At 47.9% G+C, this 21,612-nt stretch overlaps 1 protein-coding gene across 2 annotated transcripts in view; it reads right to left on the bottom strand.

Moving 5' to 3' along the window:
• Window positions 1-3,783: 3,783 nt before the first annotated feature.
• The window catches only part of VANGL1 (VANGL planar cell polarity protein 1), a 43,679-nt gene continuing 25,850 nt past the window's right edge, over window positions 3,784-21,612 (bottom strand). For both annotated transcript variants that reach the window (XM_021548888.3, XM_085591789.1), the window contains exons 5-8: window positions 14,175-14,308; window positions 10,773-10,905; window positions 8,555-8,789; window positions 3,784-7,340 (exon numbers count right to left, since the gene is read on the bottom strand). In XM_021548888.3, coding sequence (XP_021404563.1) covers window positions 7,080-7,340; window positions 8,555-8,789; window positions 10,773-10,905; window positions 14,175-14,308 — 763 coding nt within the window. In that variant the 3' untranslated portion in view covers window positions 3,784-7,079. The remainder of the gene's footprint in view (window positions 7,341-8,554; window positions 8,790-10,772; window positions 10,906-14,174; window positions 14,309-21,612) is intronic.

The raw sequence follows: 21,612 nt of genomic DNA, 5'->3' as shown, positions 1-21,612 counted from the left end.
GGTCCCTCCAAGTGGTTTGTTTTTTTCCATCCCCTTTCTGTCAGAGATTTGGGTCTGTAGTATGTAACCCAGTGTTGCACCTGAGGCTCCATCACACCTCAAAGGTCTGTGCAACTTCAGTGAAAAGACTTGACCAAACCAGATCAGCTCCCTCAGCTCTTAATTTCTGCTGAGCTACATACCACAACCCTTTATGATTCAGGTATGTGAGCTCTGGGTGAAGACCAAGGGAACTAGTCCCTCTAGCAAAGCCTGTTCCTTCCATCAGCTTCCACAGCAGGACAGAAAGTGCCACAACTGGCAGCAGTCAGGTGTTGATTTGGTATCAGCGCTATCCCAGAAATGAAACAGTGTGCTGAACTCACATGTAAAGACACAGCTCTCAAGGCTAAGAGCCTGGAACGAGGCTGACAAGCCCAGTATCTTGTTTATGCCAAATTCCTGATGCTTACACCTTCCCATGACACACCTGTGGCTGACTCCCACAGAGCCTTTCCCTCCATGGCTCCAGTCCAACCAGCCAGGTCTTCCTCTGATGGGCAGGAGGGCACCAGCAAGGGCTGCAGCCCCATTTCAGGCTCTGCAGGGCAGCAGCAGAGCTCCTCCTTTCCCCTGGCCATCTCTGGGAGCTGACCTGCAAACAGTGCAGGGCTGGGCACTGCCAAAGCACCAGTGGGATGAGAGGGACAGATCAAAAGCAAAGATCAAGGGAGGGCAGGAGGCAGAACAGAGCACACCCCCATCCCACCCTTCCTGCTTCCTCCCAGGCCTTAGTTCAGCTCTCTCTAGCCCAAATACAAGCAGAGATTTACCCATGTGGCTGTTTCTCTCCACAAGCATTTATGTCTGTGCTGCTTATCTCTGTAACTGCTGCACTCTTTTTTCACTGCAGAGCAGCATCCTGTGGATTTTTCCAGCAGCTGAAGCCACCAAGTAGGATCTCCTGGGCTGCCCTGAAGAGTGGTCACCAAAGAATGTCTAGACAAAAAAGTTGCTCCCACATTTCCTTGGACACAGCTGCTTGATCTTTCTGTGTGTGATCTTTCTTTCTTGGTGTGCTGGAGATGGAAACTGATGGTGGGGAAAACCACACCCAGAGATGCTGTTGAGATGAGATTCCCTGCACCTTTTTTTACCAGAGTACAGACTTGCATCCACACAAACAAGGAGCACTGGCTTTTCTGCCTCTCACCACTCCTCCCTCCCCACCAGAGCCAAATAAGGAACTCAGCAATAAATCCTGCACTTCATAATCTATGTGCAAACTATGAGAACACAGGAGGTAGAAAAACCTGTTCCCGCTCCAGTCATCCCCCCCACCACCCCACTTCCCCAGCTGCATTAACTCCCCATCATTTGAGATTTCAGGTGTTCAAAGCAGTCACTTACCAGTCTTCCTTCAGGAGTGATAAATGAGTTTGCATTTTACTGTGGCAGGGCAGACCAGAAATGCCTAGAAATGAGGGTGACAAAAAGACAGCCTCAAAAAAGCTAAACCACATGTTTGCAGGGCCCCTCCTGCCCACATCTAAGGAATGCTTGAAGACCAGAAGAGCTTTTTTGTCTGAAAGGGTAAGAGAAAGGAGTGGGACAATCAAATCTGGTTTCAGTTTATTTCCAGAATTTTACTGTACAAAATATGCAAAGTGTAAAACGGTTTTATGTTTCAGTTTAAAAAACAACAAAACCCCATCCAGCTATAACTTAAGAGAACCCAGCTTGGAACAGAACAATTTACAAGGCTAAACCCACAGTGCATTAATGTCACAGACACCAGGAATTTGCTTACTTAAGTTCACAATTAGAAAAGAACAGAAAGACCATGTACCACTGCAGTTAAAGTCACATGTGCAAAGAGAAAAAAGAAAGAAATGCTGGTTAGTGTCTATTAATTAGAAAACCTTGGCAAAACCCTTTCTTACTATACACAGTGTGTGTAGAAAAAGTATTACACAGTGATAAAGGAGGGTGAGGGAAGGGCATTTTGCTCCCACCCCCTTCCCCAAGACACAATAATGCTGAATCAAAGAAACAGGCACAGGAGAGTGTAAGATTCCTTCACAGTTATGCCTGTTCAGGTAGTGGCCACAGCATCTCCCCCCTGTGCACACAGGAGATATCCCGAGCATCATCAGTGCTGGTGAGGTGCTGGGGAAGCAGCCAGAGGGAAGGAAGGAAGAATCCCCTCCCTCCCTCCCTGGGCAGAGCACAGCCAGGGCAGGGCTGGCTGCCTGCTGCCCCCAGGGCTGTGTGCAGCAGGGATTAAACCATGCAGTCTGCTGGAGGGATGCAGAGAGGCAGGCAGTGCCAGCTGCACCGCTGGCACGGCGGGGACCCGCTGGGGACAGGCCCAGAGCGATCCGCGCCGCTCACAGCTGTCGGAAACGGCGACTTTTGGTCAGCATCGATGGGAGGCGGCAGCCTGAAGGCAGGAGGATGCACACTCCTGTAGGAGACATCATGGCCCAAAGCCAGCTCTTTCAGAACAGAAATTTGGGGAGTTTCCTTTTGCTTTTTTTTTTTTTGTTTGTTTGTTTTCTAAAACCAGCTCAATTCCAAGAGCACTTCCTTCTTAAGGACAGCTGAAACACTGAGCCACCAAGTCTGGCTTGAGGCTTGAAACACATATAATGTGCACACCAGAGAGGGAAAAGCACACAGATACACACAAGCTGAATGAGAAAACGCCTGCACACACACCTTGTGAGCAGCTCTCACATGGCTGGGCAGCACTGAGGCCAGGTGAGGAGCCAGCTTGGGACCAGACTACAGCACTGTTGCAGAACACTGCAAGACTTTTTTGTTTATTTACCCTTTGAAAAGGGTATTAAAAGTTTTGGTGAGCAAGATGAAATTGGCTTGAATAGGTTTCCATGTTTAGCAAATTATGGATCTTTTCAGTTTCTTCAGCAGCAAGTGTTGGAAGTGAGCACACCTCAAACATGACCTTTCAAAGTTACTTATGTGGGGCAGCACCAGCTCCAGATATTCTTTCCCTACAGCTTCTGGCTGAACTTGGCTACAGCAGATTCCCAAGGTATTGTACGGAGAGCCCCATCCCAAAGGAAGATGTTTGGAGGCTTCATAAGGGTTGGGATTTGTTCAGATCTCCAGACTTGAGCCTTACTGTGCACTGCCTCCAAGCTTCCAAAAGCAGCCTCAACACCTCCCAGCCCTGCAGATATGCTGTGGATGGGAGTGCTACAATGCTTACACTTCCAAGAGTGGTGCCTGCTCAGCTTCCAGGTGTAGGGAAAGGACACCGAGACTCAGGGCAGCTTCACAGAGTCTGTGCCCATGACTGAAGTCACATGGCAGTGAGAGGCCAACAGATGTGACAACAACATCTACCCATGCTCAGTTACAGGACTGGCAAAGTATTAAGAGCAGTATACGCCTCTACACTCCTGGAAACTGCAAGAAATTAAAATATTTAAATTTATAGCCAGGAAAGAGAAAACCAGCCTTCATGGAAACCCACAGCCATTTCCATCTGCTCTAGAACACTTGAAAGTCTCAGCTGCATCTGGTTTTGCAAGATCTCAGCATGGCTTTGGATTTAGGCTGTAACAAATCTGAGAGCATGAAACCCAAAGCCTTTAAAGTATCTGAGCAGCATACTTGAGTTGCAGGAAACATGCCAAAATGGAAGAGAGGAGTGGGGCACCACCACTCCTGGCTGGGCAGCACAGCACCCTATCAAATGGTTCAGCTTCCAGTGAAGGATGTCCAGTGCAAGGATCATCTCCGAGGCGGACACTGACCACTCCATCACCAACAGGGCTGTCTTAAAAAAACACTTGAATTTTAATAAAACCTCCCCACAATTCCCAACCAGGTACAAACATCCAGACTGGGAGAGAGGAAGGAAAATATGTGCAAGGAGATAGTGCAGGATAGGAGAGGCATTCAGAGGAACAGTCTGCACTTGGCTAGCAAACTCTCCAAGTTGTATTTATGCTCAGCTCTTGGCAAATGCAGCAGAAATAAAGGCTAAAGGAATTGGATCAGAGCTTCATTCCCTGTGACTCCATTCTTACTCATTAGCTGGCTAAAAACAGCGTTAAACAAACCAGTCCGCACACACCACTCGGTATTTCTTATAGAATTTGAATTCCTACAGATGCCACAGATCCAACCGTGGATCTCAAAGCACTTGAAAGCAAGTTGAGTTTAGCCTCACAACACTCCAGTGAGGTAGGTATGACAGTGGTCCTCTGATTTTGCATGGAGAAGGGAAGCAAGAGAGACCCCAAAAAATGTCACTAAAAATACCAGAAAAGGGAATATCCAGGAATCATGACTCCCCTTTCAGTCTGTCCTCACCTCTAAGCAGGCTGCATCTCTAAAGAGACCATCTGAGAGAGTCCTCTCCTTCAGATTTCATCAGGCAAAGCATTCATGCTGTTGATAGAGGGAAGAGCATTTAATGTAGGAGTTGGCCCCTGTTGACAGTGTCCTTTTTGGCAGCAGGGAGAAAAGGCAGTGTTGAAGCACAGCACAAAGTTGAAGAAGTAGACCCAGACGGAGCACACATTGCTTCCGTCTGGTTCTCCATGTGTTAAAGGATTTAACAAAATTAAGACATGAGTTTCCTGAGCAGATACTGTCAGACAACCCCCCACTCATGGAGCAGGGAAAAGGAAAGGGGAAGGAAATCCTGGGAAAGTAAAAAGTTTTGCAGATGTGCCTGTGACAAGGTGCTCTCACGTACACGGCACACCCAAGCCCTTGGCAAGGTGGTTCTTGTTCTGGCTTCACAGAAATGAGCCAACTCAGCCACAGGCAGTAGCCTCCACACAGGTATTAAGCTCTCCACAGTCTCCCAAGCTACTCCCAGTCTCTCCCACCCTGCTGGTTATGCACATTTTAAAAGCCAGGTGTAGGCACCTTCAGGAGAGCCAAGAGTAAGATACTGTATGTTCACCTTCCTTTTTTCTTTTAAAGGAATAAACCAACCTATTTTTTCAAAGTAAAACACTGCAAAGGCAACAGTCAATAAAGGAGTCCTCATACAGACTACCAGAAACCCCAATCTGCCAAAAAGCCCAAACACTGAGTTTAGAGAGGGGAAAACACTACCTACTTCCCCTCCTTTAAGGGCATAGGGCACAATCTCATCGTGTGCCATGCTATCCAGTTTCTCCACTACCACATCTGGCACACTACACAGACTAATAAGGATCCAGGAGACTATCATGTGCTTGTAAGAAAGGTGCAGGAAACTGCAGGTGTCACTTGGATGGGGAATCATCACTTTGGACCCTCACTCACCAGGGTGCTCCCTTTATCCCAAGAGGACTATCCATAGGTGCTGTTGGACATCCATCTCCACTGCTGCTGAAGCTGGAAGAGGATAGACCCTCTTGCCCTGTTCTCAGCATCCCTGTTTAAGGTGGCTGCTTCCTGTGGACACCAGCCAGCCCATGCCTGCTGTGGGAAGGGCTGGGAAAGACCAAAGGGGCAGGAGGAGCTGCCACAGCCCTTCTCAGAAGACTGTGCAGGCTGGCAATGAAAGGCACTGACTGACACACTGCTGGAACTAGGGCCTTCCTCTTTAAGACATCCATATGGAGGGCAGGCCAGATCCTGCCCGATAAAGGAATATTTGCATGGCAAAAGACTGAGCAGAATAAATTCAGCATTTACATTCACGTGGATCTCAAGGGACCTTCAGGTCACTGCCAGCCTTGCAGCTGGCTCCAGTCACTCCCTGCTGGCAATCAGACTTCAGACACTGATTTAGGCTCGCCATTAAAAACAAACCTTCCAAACTCAGGTGACTAAATTCACACATGAAAGCTGCACTGGTGGGCAAAGGCAGCCTTACAAACAAAACTGCATCTCTCAGAAGCAGATCCCAGCACTGAGCACAATCCCACAGTACAGCAAGGCCAAGAAAGGCAGGCAGATTTTCAACATTCAGGCTTTGTTTGGTATTTCTTAGCTACAGCTGAAGGCGTAAGGTGGGGAAGGACTCACTGCAGTGTTTCCAAAGCACAACAGTTCTCCAAGTGAAAGGGGCAGAGGTCAGCCTTTCCCTGGTTCCTCTCCTGAAGGAGGGAAGTGGTTTTGCCCCTCTTTTCTCCAGATGTACTTGAAGCCGGCTAGAGAGGGAGTGGCACATTCCTGCCTGCACCCCCCTTCCCCTCAAAGAGGCTGTCAGACATAGGGAGGGTCTGTGATTTATCTAAGGAGGAGCCAGCAACTTACTGACCCTGTCCCAGTGCAAATACACAGCCCTTGCAGGTGCAAAAGGAAGCAGCAGTGCCTGGAGAAAGATTCAGAAAGCCAGACAGAGGAGACAGAAAAAGGAAGCCTTGGGTCTGCCTGAGAAAGATGCTGACAAGTAGGACAGAGAAGCAGAAGAGAGATAACAGGGAACTGTGACATGAAGAACAACTTCACTAGCGAGCACTGATTAAGGAAAAAAAATATTGAAGAGCTGCAAATGGGCTGATCCAGTTCAAGACAAGCAATTTCACAGAGGGTGAAACCATCCCATTATGCCCATACATGTCTGGCACTGACAGAAGAGGCACGTGGTGAGGAGGAGAAGAAGAATAAAGCATGGAAGTCCCTTCACACCCCCACCCTTTGATATCCCCTCTTCCCTAAGTGAGCAGGGACTGTGGCACCGTGTGCCAGGAGATTTCTGTGAGGGACAGGTGAGCAATGAGCCCTCAGGAACAGCCACAGGTGGCAAAAGCAGACACACAAGGATGCAGGTGTGCACAGTGTAAGGCAGCACTCCAACAACAACTCTGACACTGCAGCCGTGCAGAGAAAGAGAGTGTGAGATTTACAGGATGCCTGGAAAGAGGGGCAAAGGAAAATATCTGTTCTGTCTCCAAGACTGAGCTAACTGAGCCATGTTGCCCTGTTGCCTCTTAAGATACTTCTTCCTAGATAAGATATCCCAACTCCCCCCTCCCCTTTCCAAATAAAGTGCAGATGGTCAAATATTACTGGTCCATCATCTGCCAGTTTCAGTCAGCATTGGGGAAATTAAACCCAAAAGCACGATATTGAAAAAAAATAATAATAAAAATCTCCCAACAACCCACCCTCAAAATCCCTTAGACTGAAGTCTCAGACTGTAAGCGGAGGACAAATTTATGAGATTTAGGGTCAATGAACTCTTCTGAGAGTTTGATGAAGGGGATTTTTTTCACATTAACAACAAGGCTGAAGTCCAAGCACTTGAGGACAAACACGACGCCGTCCTGTAGCCCGCTTGTGACCGCTTCCTCGCTGATCAGCGTCCACTGCTTGGAGAACCAGCGATCCCTGTCATACTGGAGGGTTGGGCCTGGGTTGAGGTAACGCTCCAGGAATGCCTGCCAAGAGCGGGACACACGTTAGCACCAGCCTCACAACTCGCCCTGCTCTCTTCCCATTCCCAAATACAGCTCCGCGAGCATGGGCTTGCCATGCTGCAAATTGTTTCAGCTTTAACACTTCAGAAGACATCTTCTCCCCAATCCCTCTTAGCTTTTCAGACCCAGGAGCAGACACAAACATCAGGAGATCCTCTTTCAGTCCAACCCAGCAAATTTGCAAAGTTATAGCCCTGACTTCTGCCATCAGCACAGCCATCTGACAGCAATTCAGAAAAGCAGAGGTAATTTCTCCTGTACCAGCCCCATAACAGATCCCAAAACTACAGTCCCAGACAGTCAGACAGGATAGTGACTCTCTCCTTCAGGCCAAGTTAAGGTGGTAAACAGATGTCTCCAAGTTTTCAGCCTGAGGGTACAAAACTGAAAACAGAATGCAAAATGCCATTTGAACTGGCTTGTATTTTAAAGTCTCTCTGCAATCTTAATGGCAGCAGAAATCCCCTTGCATAGCTGGGCAAGGTCCCAGGTGGCTCACAGTGAGAGGGTGCTAAGCCCCACCTCCTGACAGCATTTCTACCCATACTGCAGTAATTCCTGGGTGAATGTCCAAGAATAACCCTTCCCTAGGACTGTCAGATGTTCTTAGAAAGGAAGGTAGAGAGTGGGAGGGGAATTGTGTAACCTGTTTCCCTTATCATTCAGTCCGTCCCTGTGTCTGTATGTCAAAAGTCACAGCCTGGGCATGAAGCAGCTAACTATGTTTGATCAAGCAGCATATGAATTAGAAATACTGTCAGAGAGACAGATTTAGGCAATCATTAGCATTCCGAAATGCAGCATGGCAGAGGAGGCAGAAAACCAGAAAAGATCCTTTGCAGGTTGCCACCTGCATCCTCCTGCTACCACAAGCCAGCTGGGTAAACTCCTGTGACTCAAAGCCACCCTTTCAAACACTTATTAAGCATTCCCTTTGCTGAATTGGATTCAAGAACAAATACCTCAGAGGCACTTTCAGAAAAAAGACAGAAGATGCTGCAGAGGAAATATTACTCTCTTTCAAGACCTGATGCAACCTACACCACACTGCTCAATTCACAGGGAGCAACTATGAAAGCCTTCACTCACCTCCCTTGACAACTTTCTGTTCTGCTTGCACACACAGATGTGCCATCCCCAGCTCCTGCAGCAGCGTTAGAGAATGCATTCATTACCTTTGGTGTCATGTTGTTGGTGATGCAGAAGGACAAGTGTTGCAAGATGCTCTCCATGCTGTGGTACTGCTGCTGGCGGGTGGTGCGAAGGTACTTCTGCAGAGCTCTTGCCATGGAGGGGAAGATGGCCTGGGCTGCTTCTCGGGGGTCCATCATCTCTCCTGGAGCTTTCTGCTGTTCCTCTGCCTGGAGGCGTTTGATGTGAGTGAAAGCCTCTTCTACTGCAACAACAAGCCTGCAGCAAAAAAATCAGGACAGCAAGAGTCATTAACAAGAAGTAGGATGGGTCTGTGGTTAAGGCAGAGCCTGGGAGTCAGGATTTACAAGCCTCCCATTCCCACTTGCCATCAAGTCACTGCCTGCTAGCAATTTACACAAAATCTTCCCTACTAACAGTCTGAGGGGTAGACAGCAGCTTTTCCTTCCTTGCCCAAGCTGTCCAGCAACTGAGGGCCATAAACCAGGATTAAGACTGTAAAGCCCTGAGCACTGCACTTGGTTCTGCCAGAGCAGCACAAACATCAGCTTTGTGACTCAAACAAGACACAGCTGCCCTCGTGTTTAACACATGTCTAAGTACAGGTCCCAGCACACAGGGCTGCAGCACGAAGCACAGGACAGGCAGGCACTTGAGGGGAGGCTGACCACACCTTGGTGTCACCCAGGACACAGCCTGCTCCGAGACACTCTGTGCTCACAAGCTGCAGTCTGCTCCCATTTCCACCAGCTGGGTGCAGAACTCGTGCTGCCCAATGACTGCCCTGCACCCCTCCACTGAATAGTGAGGGCAAAATCACTTCTCCATCTTCATTCCTAGCCCTGTGGCTAAAGGCATCCTCTGCAAACCACTCCTGTGTTGGCACAGGTGAGCAAACACGAAGCCCACACCATAAAAGGGGAACAGGCGTCTTATAACACCCATTACTTTGTACTGGGCTAACTTGCAAATGAGGGGCTACACTGCAGCTGGCACGGAAAAAAAACAGTTATGGAAGAGCCACCCAACAGAACTCTTTGGCCCCTTCAGAGAGGACTTGTTTTATACTTAATTTCCTCTCAAGTCACCAATGACCGTCCACAATGATCTCAATATCCAATGCATCTTAAAGCTGGGGCAGCTGCCTCATCACAAGCAGAGGCATAGCATACTGCATTCAGACTGCATATGAGGAACAGCACTAGAAATCCTGACATTTGCACATTTTGCTCAGTATGACATGGGGGAGGTGAGGGTGAAAATCAGTTTTCAACTCCTGTCTTGAAACATCTGGCCTTATCTAGTGACTGATGGTTTCCATCTGACTAAGCAGTTGTTCTAACCAAACTCAGCAAGCACGGGAGATGTGCCCAAGTTAGGGTGCTACCTACACCTCACAGAAGGGCAAGTTTAAGTTCCTATTGCTCTGAGGCTGGAAAAGGGCCTAAAACACAGAGGCTAAATAGCACAGGTCAGACTGAAGCAGGCAAGGAGGGAACGTGGTGCCAGCACCTTCCCAGTGAAACAAACTGCCAAAAGAAAACACAAAACAAGTCAGCTCCTTGCAGTGATGACACATTCCTTCCATACACAGCTCAGTTCAGGGGAGTCTGCCCATAAGCAACTTGCCTCAAACTGTTAGGTATGCTAACTGCAGACTGCAATTAGGCTCCTGAGCAAACAGAGGCACTGTCTCGGGTCATCTCAACAAAGCATCACCTCTGCAGCTTAAGTATGACAGGCAGAAGACACATCTATGTTTCAAAATAAAATGTACCTGCTTGTGGTCAAGTCTTTCCTCCTCAACTCACTGAAAGCCAGTAAAACTGTCCCTCTGACTAGCCTGCAAACACAAATATTCTCCTCACCTGTGCACAGATAACACCAAGCACTCCACTGATCCTGTCCCTGGATTACCTCAGCTGACAAACCTAGGCATGAACAAGAATAATGGGATTTCCTACAGCAAGTAAGTACAGATTTATCAAGCACTGGACTGCTCCCTAATCAGTGACACTGCATTAGCTTATCTGCCTCGTATACACGAGCTCAGCTGCATGCAGGTTGTGCCGATAATTCCAGCTGCAAGCTGCCACCGTCCCTTACACATCTGTGTTTCATGAGCTCCCTCCCTGTGACAGATTTACAGACAGCCCTCCATGGTGGGGTGGGGGCACCCTCCAGGCTGAGCAAGCCCCACGGGGCCGAGCCTCGAGCAGCACCGGGACAGGGCGGCTTTACCTGGCCCGGCGTTTCTTCACGCGGCGCTCGTGGTCGGCCTCCTCGTAGTAGAGCTCGTTGTGGCTGGAGTCCCTGCGCCGGGCGGCGGCCGCGATCATGGCCCGGGACTGCCCCGACGCGTTGTTACCTGGGCCTGCGGGGGCGAGGACGGGCACAGAGGAGACAAAGGCGCTGTCAGTGCCAAGGGCTGGGGCTGGGACAGACCAGCACCCCACGGCAGCTGTCCCCGTGCTCTGGGGTTCCAGCCTTCCCAGTCAACGCTATAAACCCTTCCCTGGTCCTCAGGAGCTCCGGTAGAAACCCTGCAAGGCTGCACAGGCTTAGAGAGGGCGTGCTGGCACGTGGACAAGGGAAGTTAGCTGGGATGGAGGGTCTCACACAATATACACAAAGGCAGAGTGAGGTGAACATGCCAAGGATGCAACTTACCCCCTGTTATATATACTTTCAGTTTGAAGGCAAGGGCAGCTGGAGCGTATCACATTTCAGGATCAAGACAGTGTGAGAGCACAAAAAGTGAGAAGTTGGAAAGAGGAGAGAGACAAACACAAGAACACAATGAGACATGGAGATGAATAAATGAAAGCCAAACTCCAGACAGTTATTCGCAGGAAGGGGAAACAGGATGCAGGGGACAGCAGGGTCACCTTTAGACAAAGCACAGGGTCTCCCAGAAGGGCAGATGCTGCCAGAGCAGCAGTCCCATAATATGGAAAGCTGGGGTAGCAGCTTCTCATGGCACTCTGAGCAGCATCTGCCATTAGAACTTCTGCTACTCTTAACAGATCCTTAACAGGGAGGCTGCAATCTGCTCTCTAACACCCTATCAGTCCACAGAGCCGTCTACTACAAGACCTTAACTAGTGACCTTAAAATACAGTTCTAGGTTCTTCATCTCTCCCATGAAGCCCTCAGCTCTGGCTTTTCAGGTAGGGAGAGAAAAAAGATTGCCCCAGAAGAGTTTACAAATTCTTCCATCCAGATAGAGGGCAGAGGTGGGTCTATCCAGAGCTAAGTGGTAGTCTAGGACTAACTCCAAGCCACCAAGAGCTGATTTGTGCCAAACTGCTCTGGCCCACACCCTCAGCTGGCAGTGGTTAGGCAAATCAATTGCACAGACATGCTCAAAATTATTCTGCTCAAGCAAGGGCAACTCTTTAATTTTTTTCCTAAAAAGCCCAAACCAGATTCCAAGACAGAAGCCTGAAACTCAGCAGTGGGAAAACAAACAGTCATACAAATAGCTTCTTAGGAGTCTAAACATTTCAGACTTTGTTTGACAGCTCTGAAATGGGGGATATGACTCAAGGGAGACACTAGCTCCCAAATTTGGGTTGCATCTGTAATTTGCCTCATTGACTACACCTAGCAATGAAAATCCTGGTTTTGAAGGTGAACCTCCCCTCTCTGCATAAGAGAGATTACAGCAATATGTTTTCCTTCCTGGCTGCTGCAGTATCAAATACAAAAGCTATCAACAAATTAGGCTGCGTTAATAGCATTACTGTCTTTTTACAAGAAGGGTATAAGAGACTGTCAGGCTGCCAGGGTAAGCTGCAGCCAGAACTACAGTCTGCTTTGTAAGATGGATAGACTCTTCTTAAGGACATGCTTCTAAGCCTGAGATTTCCATGTCCACAAAGGCAGCAGCATTACACACAGAACAGCCCAGGCAATTGGTATTGCCCCAGAAGGGGAGGCAGGAGTTTCCAGGCCCTGACAGGCTCACAAGCTTGACACTCAGAAAGGCCTGCCAGCCACACCTGCAGCTTGCTTCTGGCTCCCTCTCTTCTGAGGAAGCCTCATGAGCTAGCAGCTTCTGAGCCACTCACACTACAAGACTGGCAGTCTTTTCTCTGAGCTTGGGAGTCGCACTGTCCCAGCAGGTGCTGCAGGAAAAGACAGATGTCAACCCCTCAAGAGATGCTGCAGTGCAGGGCAACACCAGCCAGCAATCAGAATGGCACACCCTGCAGCCAGCCTGGCAGGCTGTGGGGTCTGAGTAGTGTGCAGACACCTGTGGCATCAGGAGGCCCTCACCTTCCCTACACCAGGCTTCACTGAGAGGAAGCAAGCTGGAATGAATGATTTCCTCTCTAGAAAAACACAGAGCATTCTGTTTGCATGTCTGATTGCTTCCCCTCTCCCAGCACAACGCAACCAAGAGCAGCACTCCAGGCAGAAAGGACACATGATGGGCAACCTGTCCTTCCCCTTCCCTCACTTCTCCCTTTCTCTGTCAGGATGGGAGTATCTTACTGTAAGGATTTAAACCTACAATTAATGTTACAGACTCAGGAGTGCTGCATGAGGTTGGAGAAGCCTTTAGGATAAGGTTTTTGAAACTCATCAAAAATGAAAAAAACCCAAACAAACTAAAAAGGAAAATGAAAACAAAATATTCCACACGCATAAGGCACTGAAACTTTGCTGAAAGCAAAACAATCATGTCTCATGTTTTTCAATGTAACAGATATTCTTTATATTGCAGTCTTCACACCATGCACATAGAGCCACCTTGCCCAGCTAAGTCCCTTCAGTCTTCTCTTCCCAGCTCTCAAAGCCTTTCAATACTAACAAATTCATGGGCAGGACATGCCTTTACCACATTCTGTCACACAACTTCAGCCGTCCTTCACCACAGAAACTTTGCTACTCAACTTTGACTCCTCCAAAGGAATGTGCACCTCTATAAAGGCTGCTGGGCACACCTTGCTTAACAAGCACGGCTTTCACCGATAGGGTTTAAGAGTGTCAAATTATTAAGTCCAGTTTTCACTGCTTTGAGCATCCCCATATCCACCCATCCATCCGCTTTTCTAAAGCCCCAAAGCTTGGAAAGGGTTTGTAGAACGGCAAAGCTCAACGGGAATCATTATCTGTGTTTGAATTTCCATGGCCACGGGTGAGCCAGGCTCATTTAGCGCTGAGGCTGCAGGCTGATGAGCATCGCTTTCATCAGCAACTGCTGCTTATACCGTGGCTCCTTCACTTTCCTGAAGGCTGCATTCAAAAGCAGCACAATAAACGACTGGGGAACTAATTTAAGTTAAAAGTTGTGTTTATTGTACTATCACAACTAAAGAGATGACCCAAGGGTGACAGAAAGCAGAGGCTGCTTGAAACAAGCAGTGTTGCTGAAAAGTGTCAAGCCACATGACAATTAAGCCCGACCCAAAATGTGGCCATTTCACCTGGCAAAGACAAAAGCCTTATTGTGGGCTAAACACATCTGTACAGTCATCTGGAACTGGCAAACTCAGCACTGCTAGGAAGATTTCCAGCAAGAGACAAGGACTTGGCAAAGCAAAAAGGTGAGAATGCGTGCATAACAAACCATAAAGCAAATCCAGCCCTTCCCCATCCCACCCAGTCTCAGAGACTACATTTTACCTCACCTACCATCAACATTGTAGACTTTCAGGCCAGCCATGTGCTTGGCTGCTCGGGATTTGGAGGCTGTTAATAAGGCTGGGTTGTAGACTGTGAAATCTCGGTAGTAATTTTCCAGAACCACCAGTGCAGCTCGTTGGATGCTGGGTAAAGAAGAAAAAAATAAAATAAGACAAATCCCCTCAGATGATTTGTTTCCATAAAATATTTTTTTTAAAAGTTAGGAAGGAATAGTGGTATTACTCGGAACAGAGCTGTTCTGTGCAATACACAGAACATTAATCACTCTCTCTAGGACCTGTAATATCATTTGAGACTCAAGATAAGTATCTCTGCCTTCAGCTCAATAGGAGGATGTCAAGAAATCCCTAAACAAGGGCAGCACATGAAGTGAAGCACTAGGCTGCCTGCAGCACGGGAAATTGCAGAACCAGAGCTCAGCACACCTCGACAGTACACTCCCTGTGCTGCAGAGACCTTGCTCAGGCTAAAGACCACAACACCACACGGGTTTTGCTGTAGCTGGCCAGCCTGGATGGAGGCACCAGCTCAGGATGGATGCTTTTCCCTCCGAGTCACTGCCAGCCGCACCTCGCAGCTCCTCAGACCTCTTCCATCCCAGCACGGACAAGAGTGTGATCTCTTGAGCTTGCACAGCAAGATAAGATCGCTGCCTGAGGAGTAGGGCTGCCAGAGACTGGATTACCTCAGTATTACTTGTTAAATCCCTGGCTAGGGACAGAACGAGGAGCAGTGACACTCCCTCCAACCTTTGAAGGGATGCCTCTACATCAAATGATGACACATGTGAGAGCAACAAACACACGTGCCAGCAGCAGCAAAGGCTCAACCCAGAGGTATCTTCTTTTGCCATCATTCTGACAACGGAGAGAGATGTCTGTAGGCACTGCTACCAACAAACAGGGCAGCACTTCAGAACAATCTGAGCTCCGGTGTTTAAAAATGAGGGAATAGGACACAGCTCTCGCTACGCTGCTCTGGCTCTGTGCCTCAGCGTGGCACCGGCACTCTCAGCGTATCACCAAGATCACCCATTCAGCCAATGCCAGTTTGCCAAGGACCCACACTAAAAATAATTTTTCTGCGTTCAAAATTGAAGTGTAACAGCCAACACATTTGTTGCCAGTTAATTGGAAAGGTCACACTAACAAGGTCTCTCCCAGCGAAAGCAAAAGTATTCTCACACATGTTACAACACAGGAAGAAAACATTACGAGGAGGGTAACGTGGGAAAATAAGACATTAACAAATTAAGCCCTAAATTCAGTGCTCGGCGCTGCCACAGATTCCGCGTGTGTTCCTGGAGGAGCAATTTAAATTTTCCTGTGCTTTGTGCTAATATAAAACTTCTGCATCATACCCAAGTAATTTAAATACACACACACACACACACACCCTCACCATCCTCACTCTACAGATGCCACACTCCCACTGATCAGTGAATTAAGCAAAGATCCCAGCCCATTCAGGAGATTCTGAGAAAGAAGAACAAACCCAGACTTGTTCCTGAGTAGCTTCGTCACTCAGTATTATGGCACATCACCATTCAAGTGCTGTGTACCTTTGAGATGATGAATTTAGCTTTTGAAGCAAATTCCATCCTTAGGATTGTTTGGAGGATCCAGCTACAGCATCTTAAAGAAGCTTTATCTTTCAGGTACCACTCCTTCATATTTCCTCACCTTACATTTGGTAAAAGCAACTCCACTAATGTACTTGGCTACTGATTTGTGATAAAGAGCCACCAGTTAACTAAGGAAACTATTTTCCTTTGATAAAGTAGTACAGACTGACCCACTGCCAGACACATGTACATGCTGACATGGAACAGGTGAAAACTGTTTTATTTCTTCCTGCAACACTTCTGATTTCTACTGTGAATGTGCTGCAGCCTATAAATAAAATTTCATAAAAGTAATCATGTGGCAGCAGCACATATTCCCCTTCTGACTGCATTCAAACATGATCAAGTTTTTCCATCTCTGCTTTCCAGGAAGATAAAACTCCATAGTTTCATCACAAAACATAATGTTTGGAAAACTAGGACCAACTCACAACAGGAAGATAAAAATGAACAGTTATTCTTTGCTAATACACTGTACTCATTTCAAGCAGCACTGGAACTTCCATCCCAGCAGTGGGAAATGTTTGGGAACTCCACTGACCAAATTTCTCTATTAGGACAAAACACAATGCATCACAGCAGAGAATAATTTATTTTCATACATACACATTTTCCCCACCGCCAGCATTATCATCAGGATGCCAGCTTTCCCCACCTAACATTCCTTCCATCCCCTCACTAAATAACCTTCCCCAGCAATTCATTGGCACGTGCACTCAAAATCCAAATACAACAAAGTTTTTACATTGCAGCAAACAACAACTATTGCCCTGAAAATTAAAGCCCAGGTATTTGTTGCTGATGCAAATCCAGTACAGGCTCAATCCCACACATGAGATACCCCAGTCAGACAGAGGAGTCCACTCTCTGGAAGAGAAATGAAATAAACATCAGTTTCCTGAATTTCTACCAGCCCGTTTCTGTCTCCCATGTAGTCTATCCTAAGCATGGCAGGTTAGGAAGACAGCTACAACTACAACTCTTGCAATTCTCTGTTACAGGAGAAAAACAAATAGAATTAGAAGCTGCAGACAAGTAAATTAAAAGGGTCACAATGATTTGCAAAAGCAAGGAAAAGGCTGAATCAGAGCCTCCTGGGCTGTGTTGCTCAACCTCTTCACCCACATCAAGGGGAAGCCTCACCCTGCCCGGTGCAGGACAGGCAGCCCTGCCCCACACGGCTGCTGCAAAGCAACAAGGAAAGGACCCGTGCCCTGAGCATGGCACAGCACCCGAGCATGGCACAGCACCCGAGCATGGCAGGATGGCACCCATGGCTCCGGTGCAGCACCACACGCCGGCAGGAGGGCAACCAGCCACAGGCATGGCAGCACCCAGGGCAGCCCGGAGGAACCAGCAGCAGCGCAAACGCCAAGGAAGCCTGGTGTCTCCTGACAGCAATCCAGGCTCCTTGGGCTTCCCATGCAGGCCAGACCCTCTGCTGCCCTGCCAGCAAGGGGACGTAGCCACAGGAGCCGTCTCTCCAGCCACTCGGCAGCTCCAGCGGCAATGGAGACTGGTGACCTTCCTGCAGGCCACGTCCCGAGAGGCCATGTCTGGAGAGGCCGTGTCTGGAGAGGCCGTGTCCCGAGAGGCCGTGTCCGGAGAGGCCGTGTCCCGAGAGGCCGTGTCCCGAGAGGCCGTGTCCGGAGAGGCCGTGTCCGGAGAGGCCGTGTCCCGAGAGGCCGTGTCCCGAGAGGCCGTGTCCCGAGAGGCCGTGTCCGGAGAGGCCGTGTCTGGAGAGGCCGTGTCCGGAGAGGCCGTGTCCCGAGAGGCCGTGTCCCGAGAGGCTGTGTCTGGAGAGGCGGCTTCCTTGCAGCGCTGTCTTGGGAAGAGTTCAGCACCATGTCGGTCACTGCATTCATTCACCCCGCGTTTCAGCGAGCTGGGCCTTTTGTTCAGTGCTTTGAAAGAATGGGGAGGGGCAGGAAGAGACCGAACAGAAAGTTTCGATATTTAATCGCCCGTATGAAAGAGGTCAGAGCGAGGATTGTTCTCACGTCCCACCGAGAGGGGCTGGCAGCCCAGCATATTTCAGGCGTTGTAGCAAACTACCAGAACGCAGAAAAAGTGTATCACAGAAACACAGAAATCATCATCTAGTTCTATCTCCACCCCCGCCATGGGCAGAGTACAAAAATCAGGACACAAAAAGCATTTCCATGGAACGGTTCAGATTCAAAACTTAAGGCACAAGAGGAAAACATCTTGCACAACCCAGCAGCCTGCTGTAAACAGAGTTTTCCTCGCAGGCAGTGCCAGTGAGGCTCCAGGCTTTGTTGCTCTGTGTTTTGTGCAGTTGGAGGGTTGCTTGTTTCTAATGATTGGTTTCACTCCCCTGGAGAAGGCCATGTCACAGCATGCTGCCAAGAGGGAAAGCAAACAAGCAGACCCAGCAGAAGCACACAGTACCCCAGTGGCATCTGGCAGCAGAGAAATGCAGAGCCCTTTACTGGCAGTAATGAATTAACTTTTACAGGGCATCCAAGGAAGTGGAGGAGGGGACTATGTGACACAAAGGTAGCAACCATTTTTTTCTCTCAAAAGAGTAAGTCAGTCCAGAGCAGTTTTGCCTGAGTACTTGCTGCTACAAAAGATTAGAATATTTGCAGTCTTGCCATACTCTGCACCTCAGAGGCCACTCAGTATTTGCCTTCTGTGACACAACTACACCAACACTGAAATTGGCTTTTCTTAGTGTATTTCTAGGAAAACAGGCCAGTACTATACTGAGGCAAAGCACAAGGAAAGAAGCCTGTTTAGATCATCAAAATACTGGCTTTGGACACCGGTCGTTTCTCGGAAAAGGGGTTTGAGTTTTATGAAGTGGTGGAAAGAACTGGTGAAAATAAAAAATAAGGAGAGAAAAAAAGATTAAAAATTGAAGCCACACCTCTATGCACCTGTCACTCAGATGGTTTTAGCAGTTTTGTGCTTTCCTGCTAAACTAGAAATGTAGCCTGTCACGGTACTACACCAAACATCAGCAGACACTGAGAATCATCAAGGGCAGAGGAGTGCCCCACACTTTTGCAACAGATTTATGTACACATCCAGAAAGAGCTGAGCTGTTCTACCACAGCATTCTTGCTATGGATGCAGATCCTGCAGCATCAGGGTTTAGAGTGAGCCACACACACCTAAAATACACAGGGATAGTCAGAGGTTTAATGACTGCTGTGCTAATTGAGTGCTGGAAGCCTGGGATTATTTAATCAAATGGTTCCCAGCACAGACTCCTCTCCTCCAAATAACATTTTTTTTAACATTCCTCAAAATAGGCACAGTATCAAAACAAGCCAAGGTCTCCGGGCACATTAAACACTTGCCATGGCCAATTGGGAAGTCTGACACCTAAAAGAAAAGCTAAGAAAAGATTCCACAACACAGCCTTCCAAGGAGAGCCAGCTTTGCCTTACCAGATGTCTCCAACCTACAATTGCACCGAGCTTGCCTACTGTAAGAGATCCTGAGGTCTCCTGGGGCACTGAGCTGCCCATCCACAGCACTTTGTACTCTCTAGCAGTGCTGTCAGCTCACACCCGACAGGTTCAGAGGACTGCCCTGCCTTCCATTGCTGTACAATCACTCCTCCCTCCCAGAAAACTCCCTTTTCTTCCTTTCTCATACACTTTTGCCAGAGCACAGAGCTAGGGCTCAAGTTCTTGATCCTTCACTGTGTTGGACTGTTTTCCCAGAGCAAAGTCAACAGAATGAGAAATAAAACTGGAAATAGACAATTAAAATCAAAATGCTTCCCATACCAGTATCCCTGCTGAAGATGATTACAGAAGGGATTGCCACCATCCTCTATCCTGACTTGGCTCCCTGCTCTGCCTGTCATAGCTACAGGTGAGGCCAGCACAGGCTGCCCAGAGAGGTGACCTCGGGCAGCACTGCCACACCAGTGGCCATGAGCTGGCAAGATGCACAGGATTTGCTACTCTCTGTCCTTCCCAAGCAATACCTTGGTGCAAGGCTCCCAAGAAGACCAAGGTCAAGCAGAAGCACTTTGCAGTGCAGGCAGAAGCACAAATGCCTTCCTTGGCTACAGTTTTGTCCTCTCCAGTAAACAGAGCCCGAGTTAGATCTCAGCAGAGATGCCACAGAACAATGCCAAGACGGGGAACTTCTCCAGCAGCTGTGGCCAAACAAGCAGAGCAGAAAAATGCCTTTTGATCATCATAACTATAAGAGAATTTCAGTTTGGTACAGTCAAGAAAACAGGACTGCAGCTCCTAGGAAAAGGAAAAGCACATTTTCTTGTCAGACAACCACAAGTGAGATCTCCACTTGGCTAAGGCAGCAAGTGCAATCCTCGCCCTCCCTGGAACAGGCACCAGGCAACCAGGACACAGCAAGTTTGTTTTAGATACCCAACTTCTGGCATTTGGTGAGGCAGGGAAAAGAATTTGCAAGGTCAAACCTTTCTCAGGGAAGGGAAGAAAACCTCATCATAGTAGCAGGTTGTCAGCCTCATGGCAGCACAGCTGCTGCCCCCAAGGAAGTGAACATCTATCCATTAATAGTGTCATTTATATGGAACACAAACACACACCAGGTTTGCCTCGGTTTTGCAATGACCCATCTCTGTATTTTCTCTCCCCTCACAGCCTTTTTTAACAACATGGAAAGAAAAGGATATGGCTTTAAAGTGTCCCCATCTATATCCAATACTGGACATCTGAACAACACAGGACTGCTGTAAATTTAAGGAAAGCACTATTAAAGTTTCTAACCACAGATCTGCCCTTTTCTGCCCTGTGTAGTGCAAGACATGTTGCTCTCCAACAGACGTTGTAAGTCTCATCTTTCGCAAGACAAAAATCAGAATCAACACACCAACTAAGCAATACAATAGTTCACTGCTGATGTAGAAAGGATTTCAACACAGAAATTTTCTGAATGAGAGAAAGAGGAGTAGAATTAATTTTCAGGTTGGGTTTTCAGCTTGTTTTCCTCAAACCTGAAAAGCAGCCTAGTCAAAACCCTCCAGTACAGGTGAAAAAGAAAAAGATCCCTGCAAGTCTACTACTAACTTTGCTGTTACATTTGAATGTTTTTGTTTTGAAGAGAAGGTGTGAATATTTTTAAAAACTAGGATTTTACAGGAAGGTATAACCAAACTTGAGGGCTGGGGGAAATCAACTCCTTTACCTCATACAAACTAAACAAGCTACTTACTTAAGCCTTCCTGAGGAATCCTATAAAGGCACTCCCAGGCCAGCACTAAAAAGATGCTGCTACAGAAGTACAGAGCAAAAAGTTTTAGCCAGCAGCTATAAAACCTCAGTAAACCCAATGGCATGCTCCCACTGCAGTTCTCCTTTTGAGAAACTTCCAAGCCTTTTAGCTCAGGAAGTTAACTGGTCTTTAGGGTACCAGCACACAGCCTGACTGTTTTCCCCAGTCACCTTTATTGGTAGAACCTCAAAACTGGATGAATGCTTTCTCAACAGCTGCACTGCCCTTCCTTCCACTTCCAACAGCTGAAGGTGGCAGCTAGCATAACAGACTAGGAAAAAACCCAGAACACTATTGTAATATGTAGTGAGGAGGAGGAAGAGGAGGAGAGCACAGTCCTCTCACTCAAGGAGTGGTCCAGAAGGTCCAATAATATGATTTGCCAGGAAAGAACAATCACTGTGTTGAGGTCAGATGCTGTGACAGCACCATACTTCTCTTCCTCAGTAACACCATGAACATCTCATTTCACAGTATGCAGTGCCACAGGACACAAAGATCATAAGGACACTTGTTACCTACCACATTCAACAGACAGAAAATGAAATAAGCTGTAAA

Source organism: Lonchura striata, chromosome 1 (assembly GCF_050655825.1).
Source record: "Lonchura striata isolate lonStrDom1 chromosome 1, ASM5065582v1, whole genome shotgun sequence".
NCBI lineage: Eukaryota > Metazoa > Chordata > Aves > Passeriformes > Estrildidae > Lonchura > Lonchura striata.
This window is presented reverse-complemented; position numbering and strand designations above follow the sequence as displayed.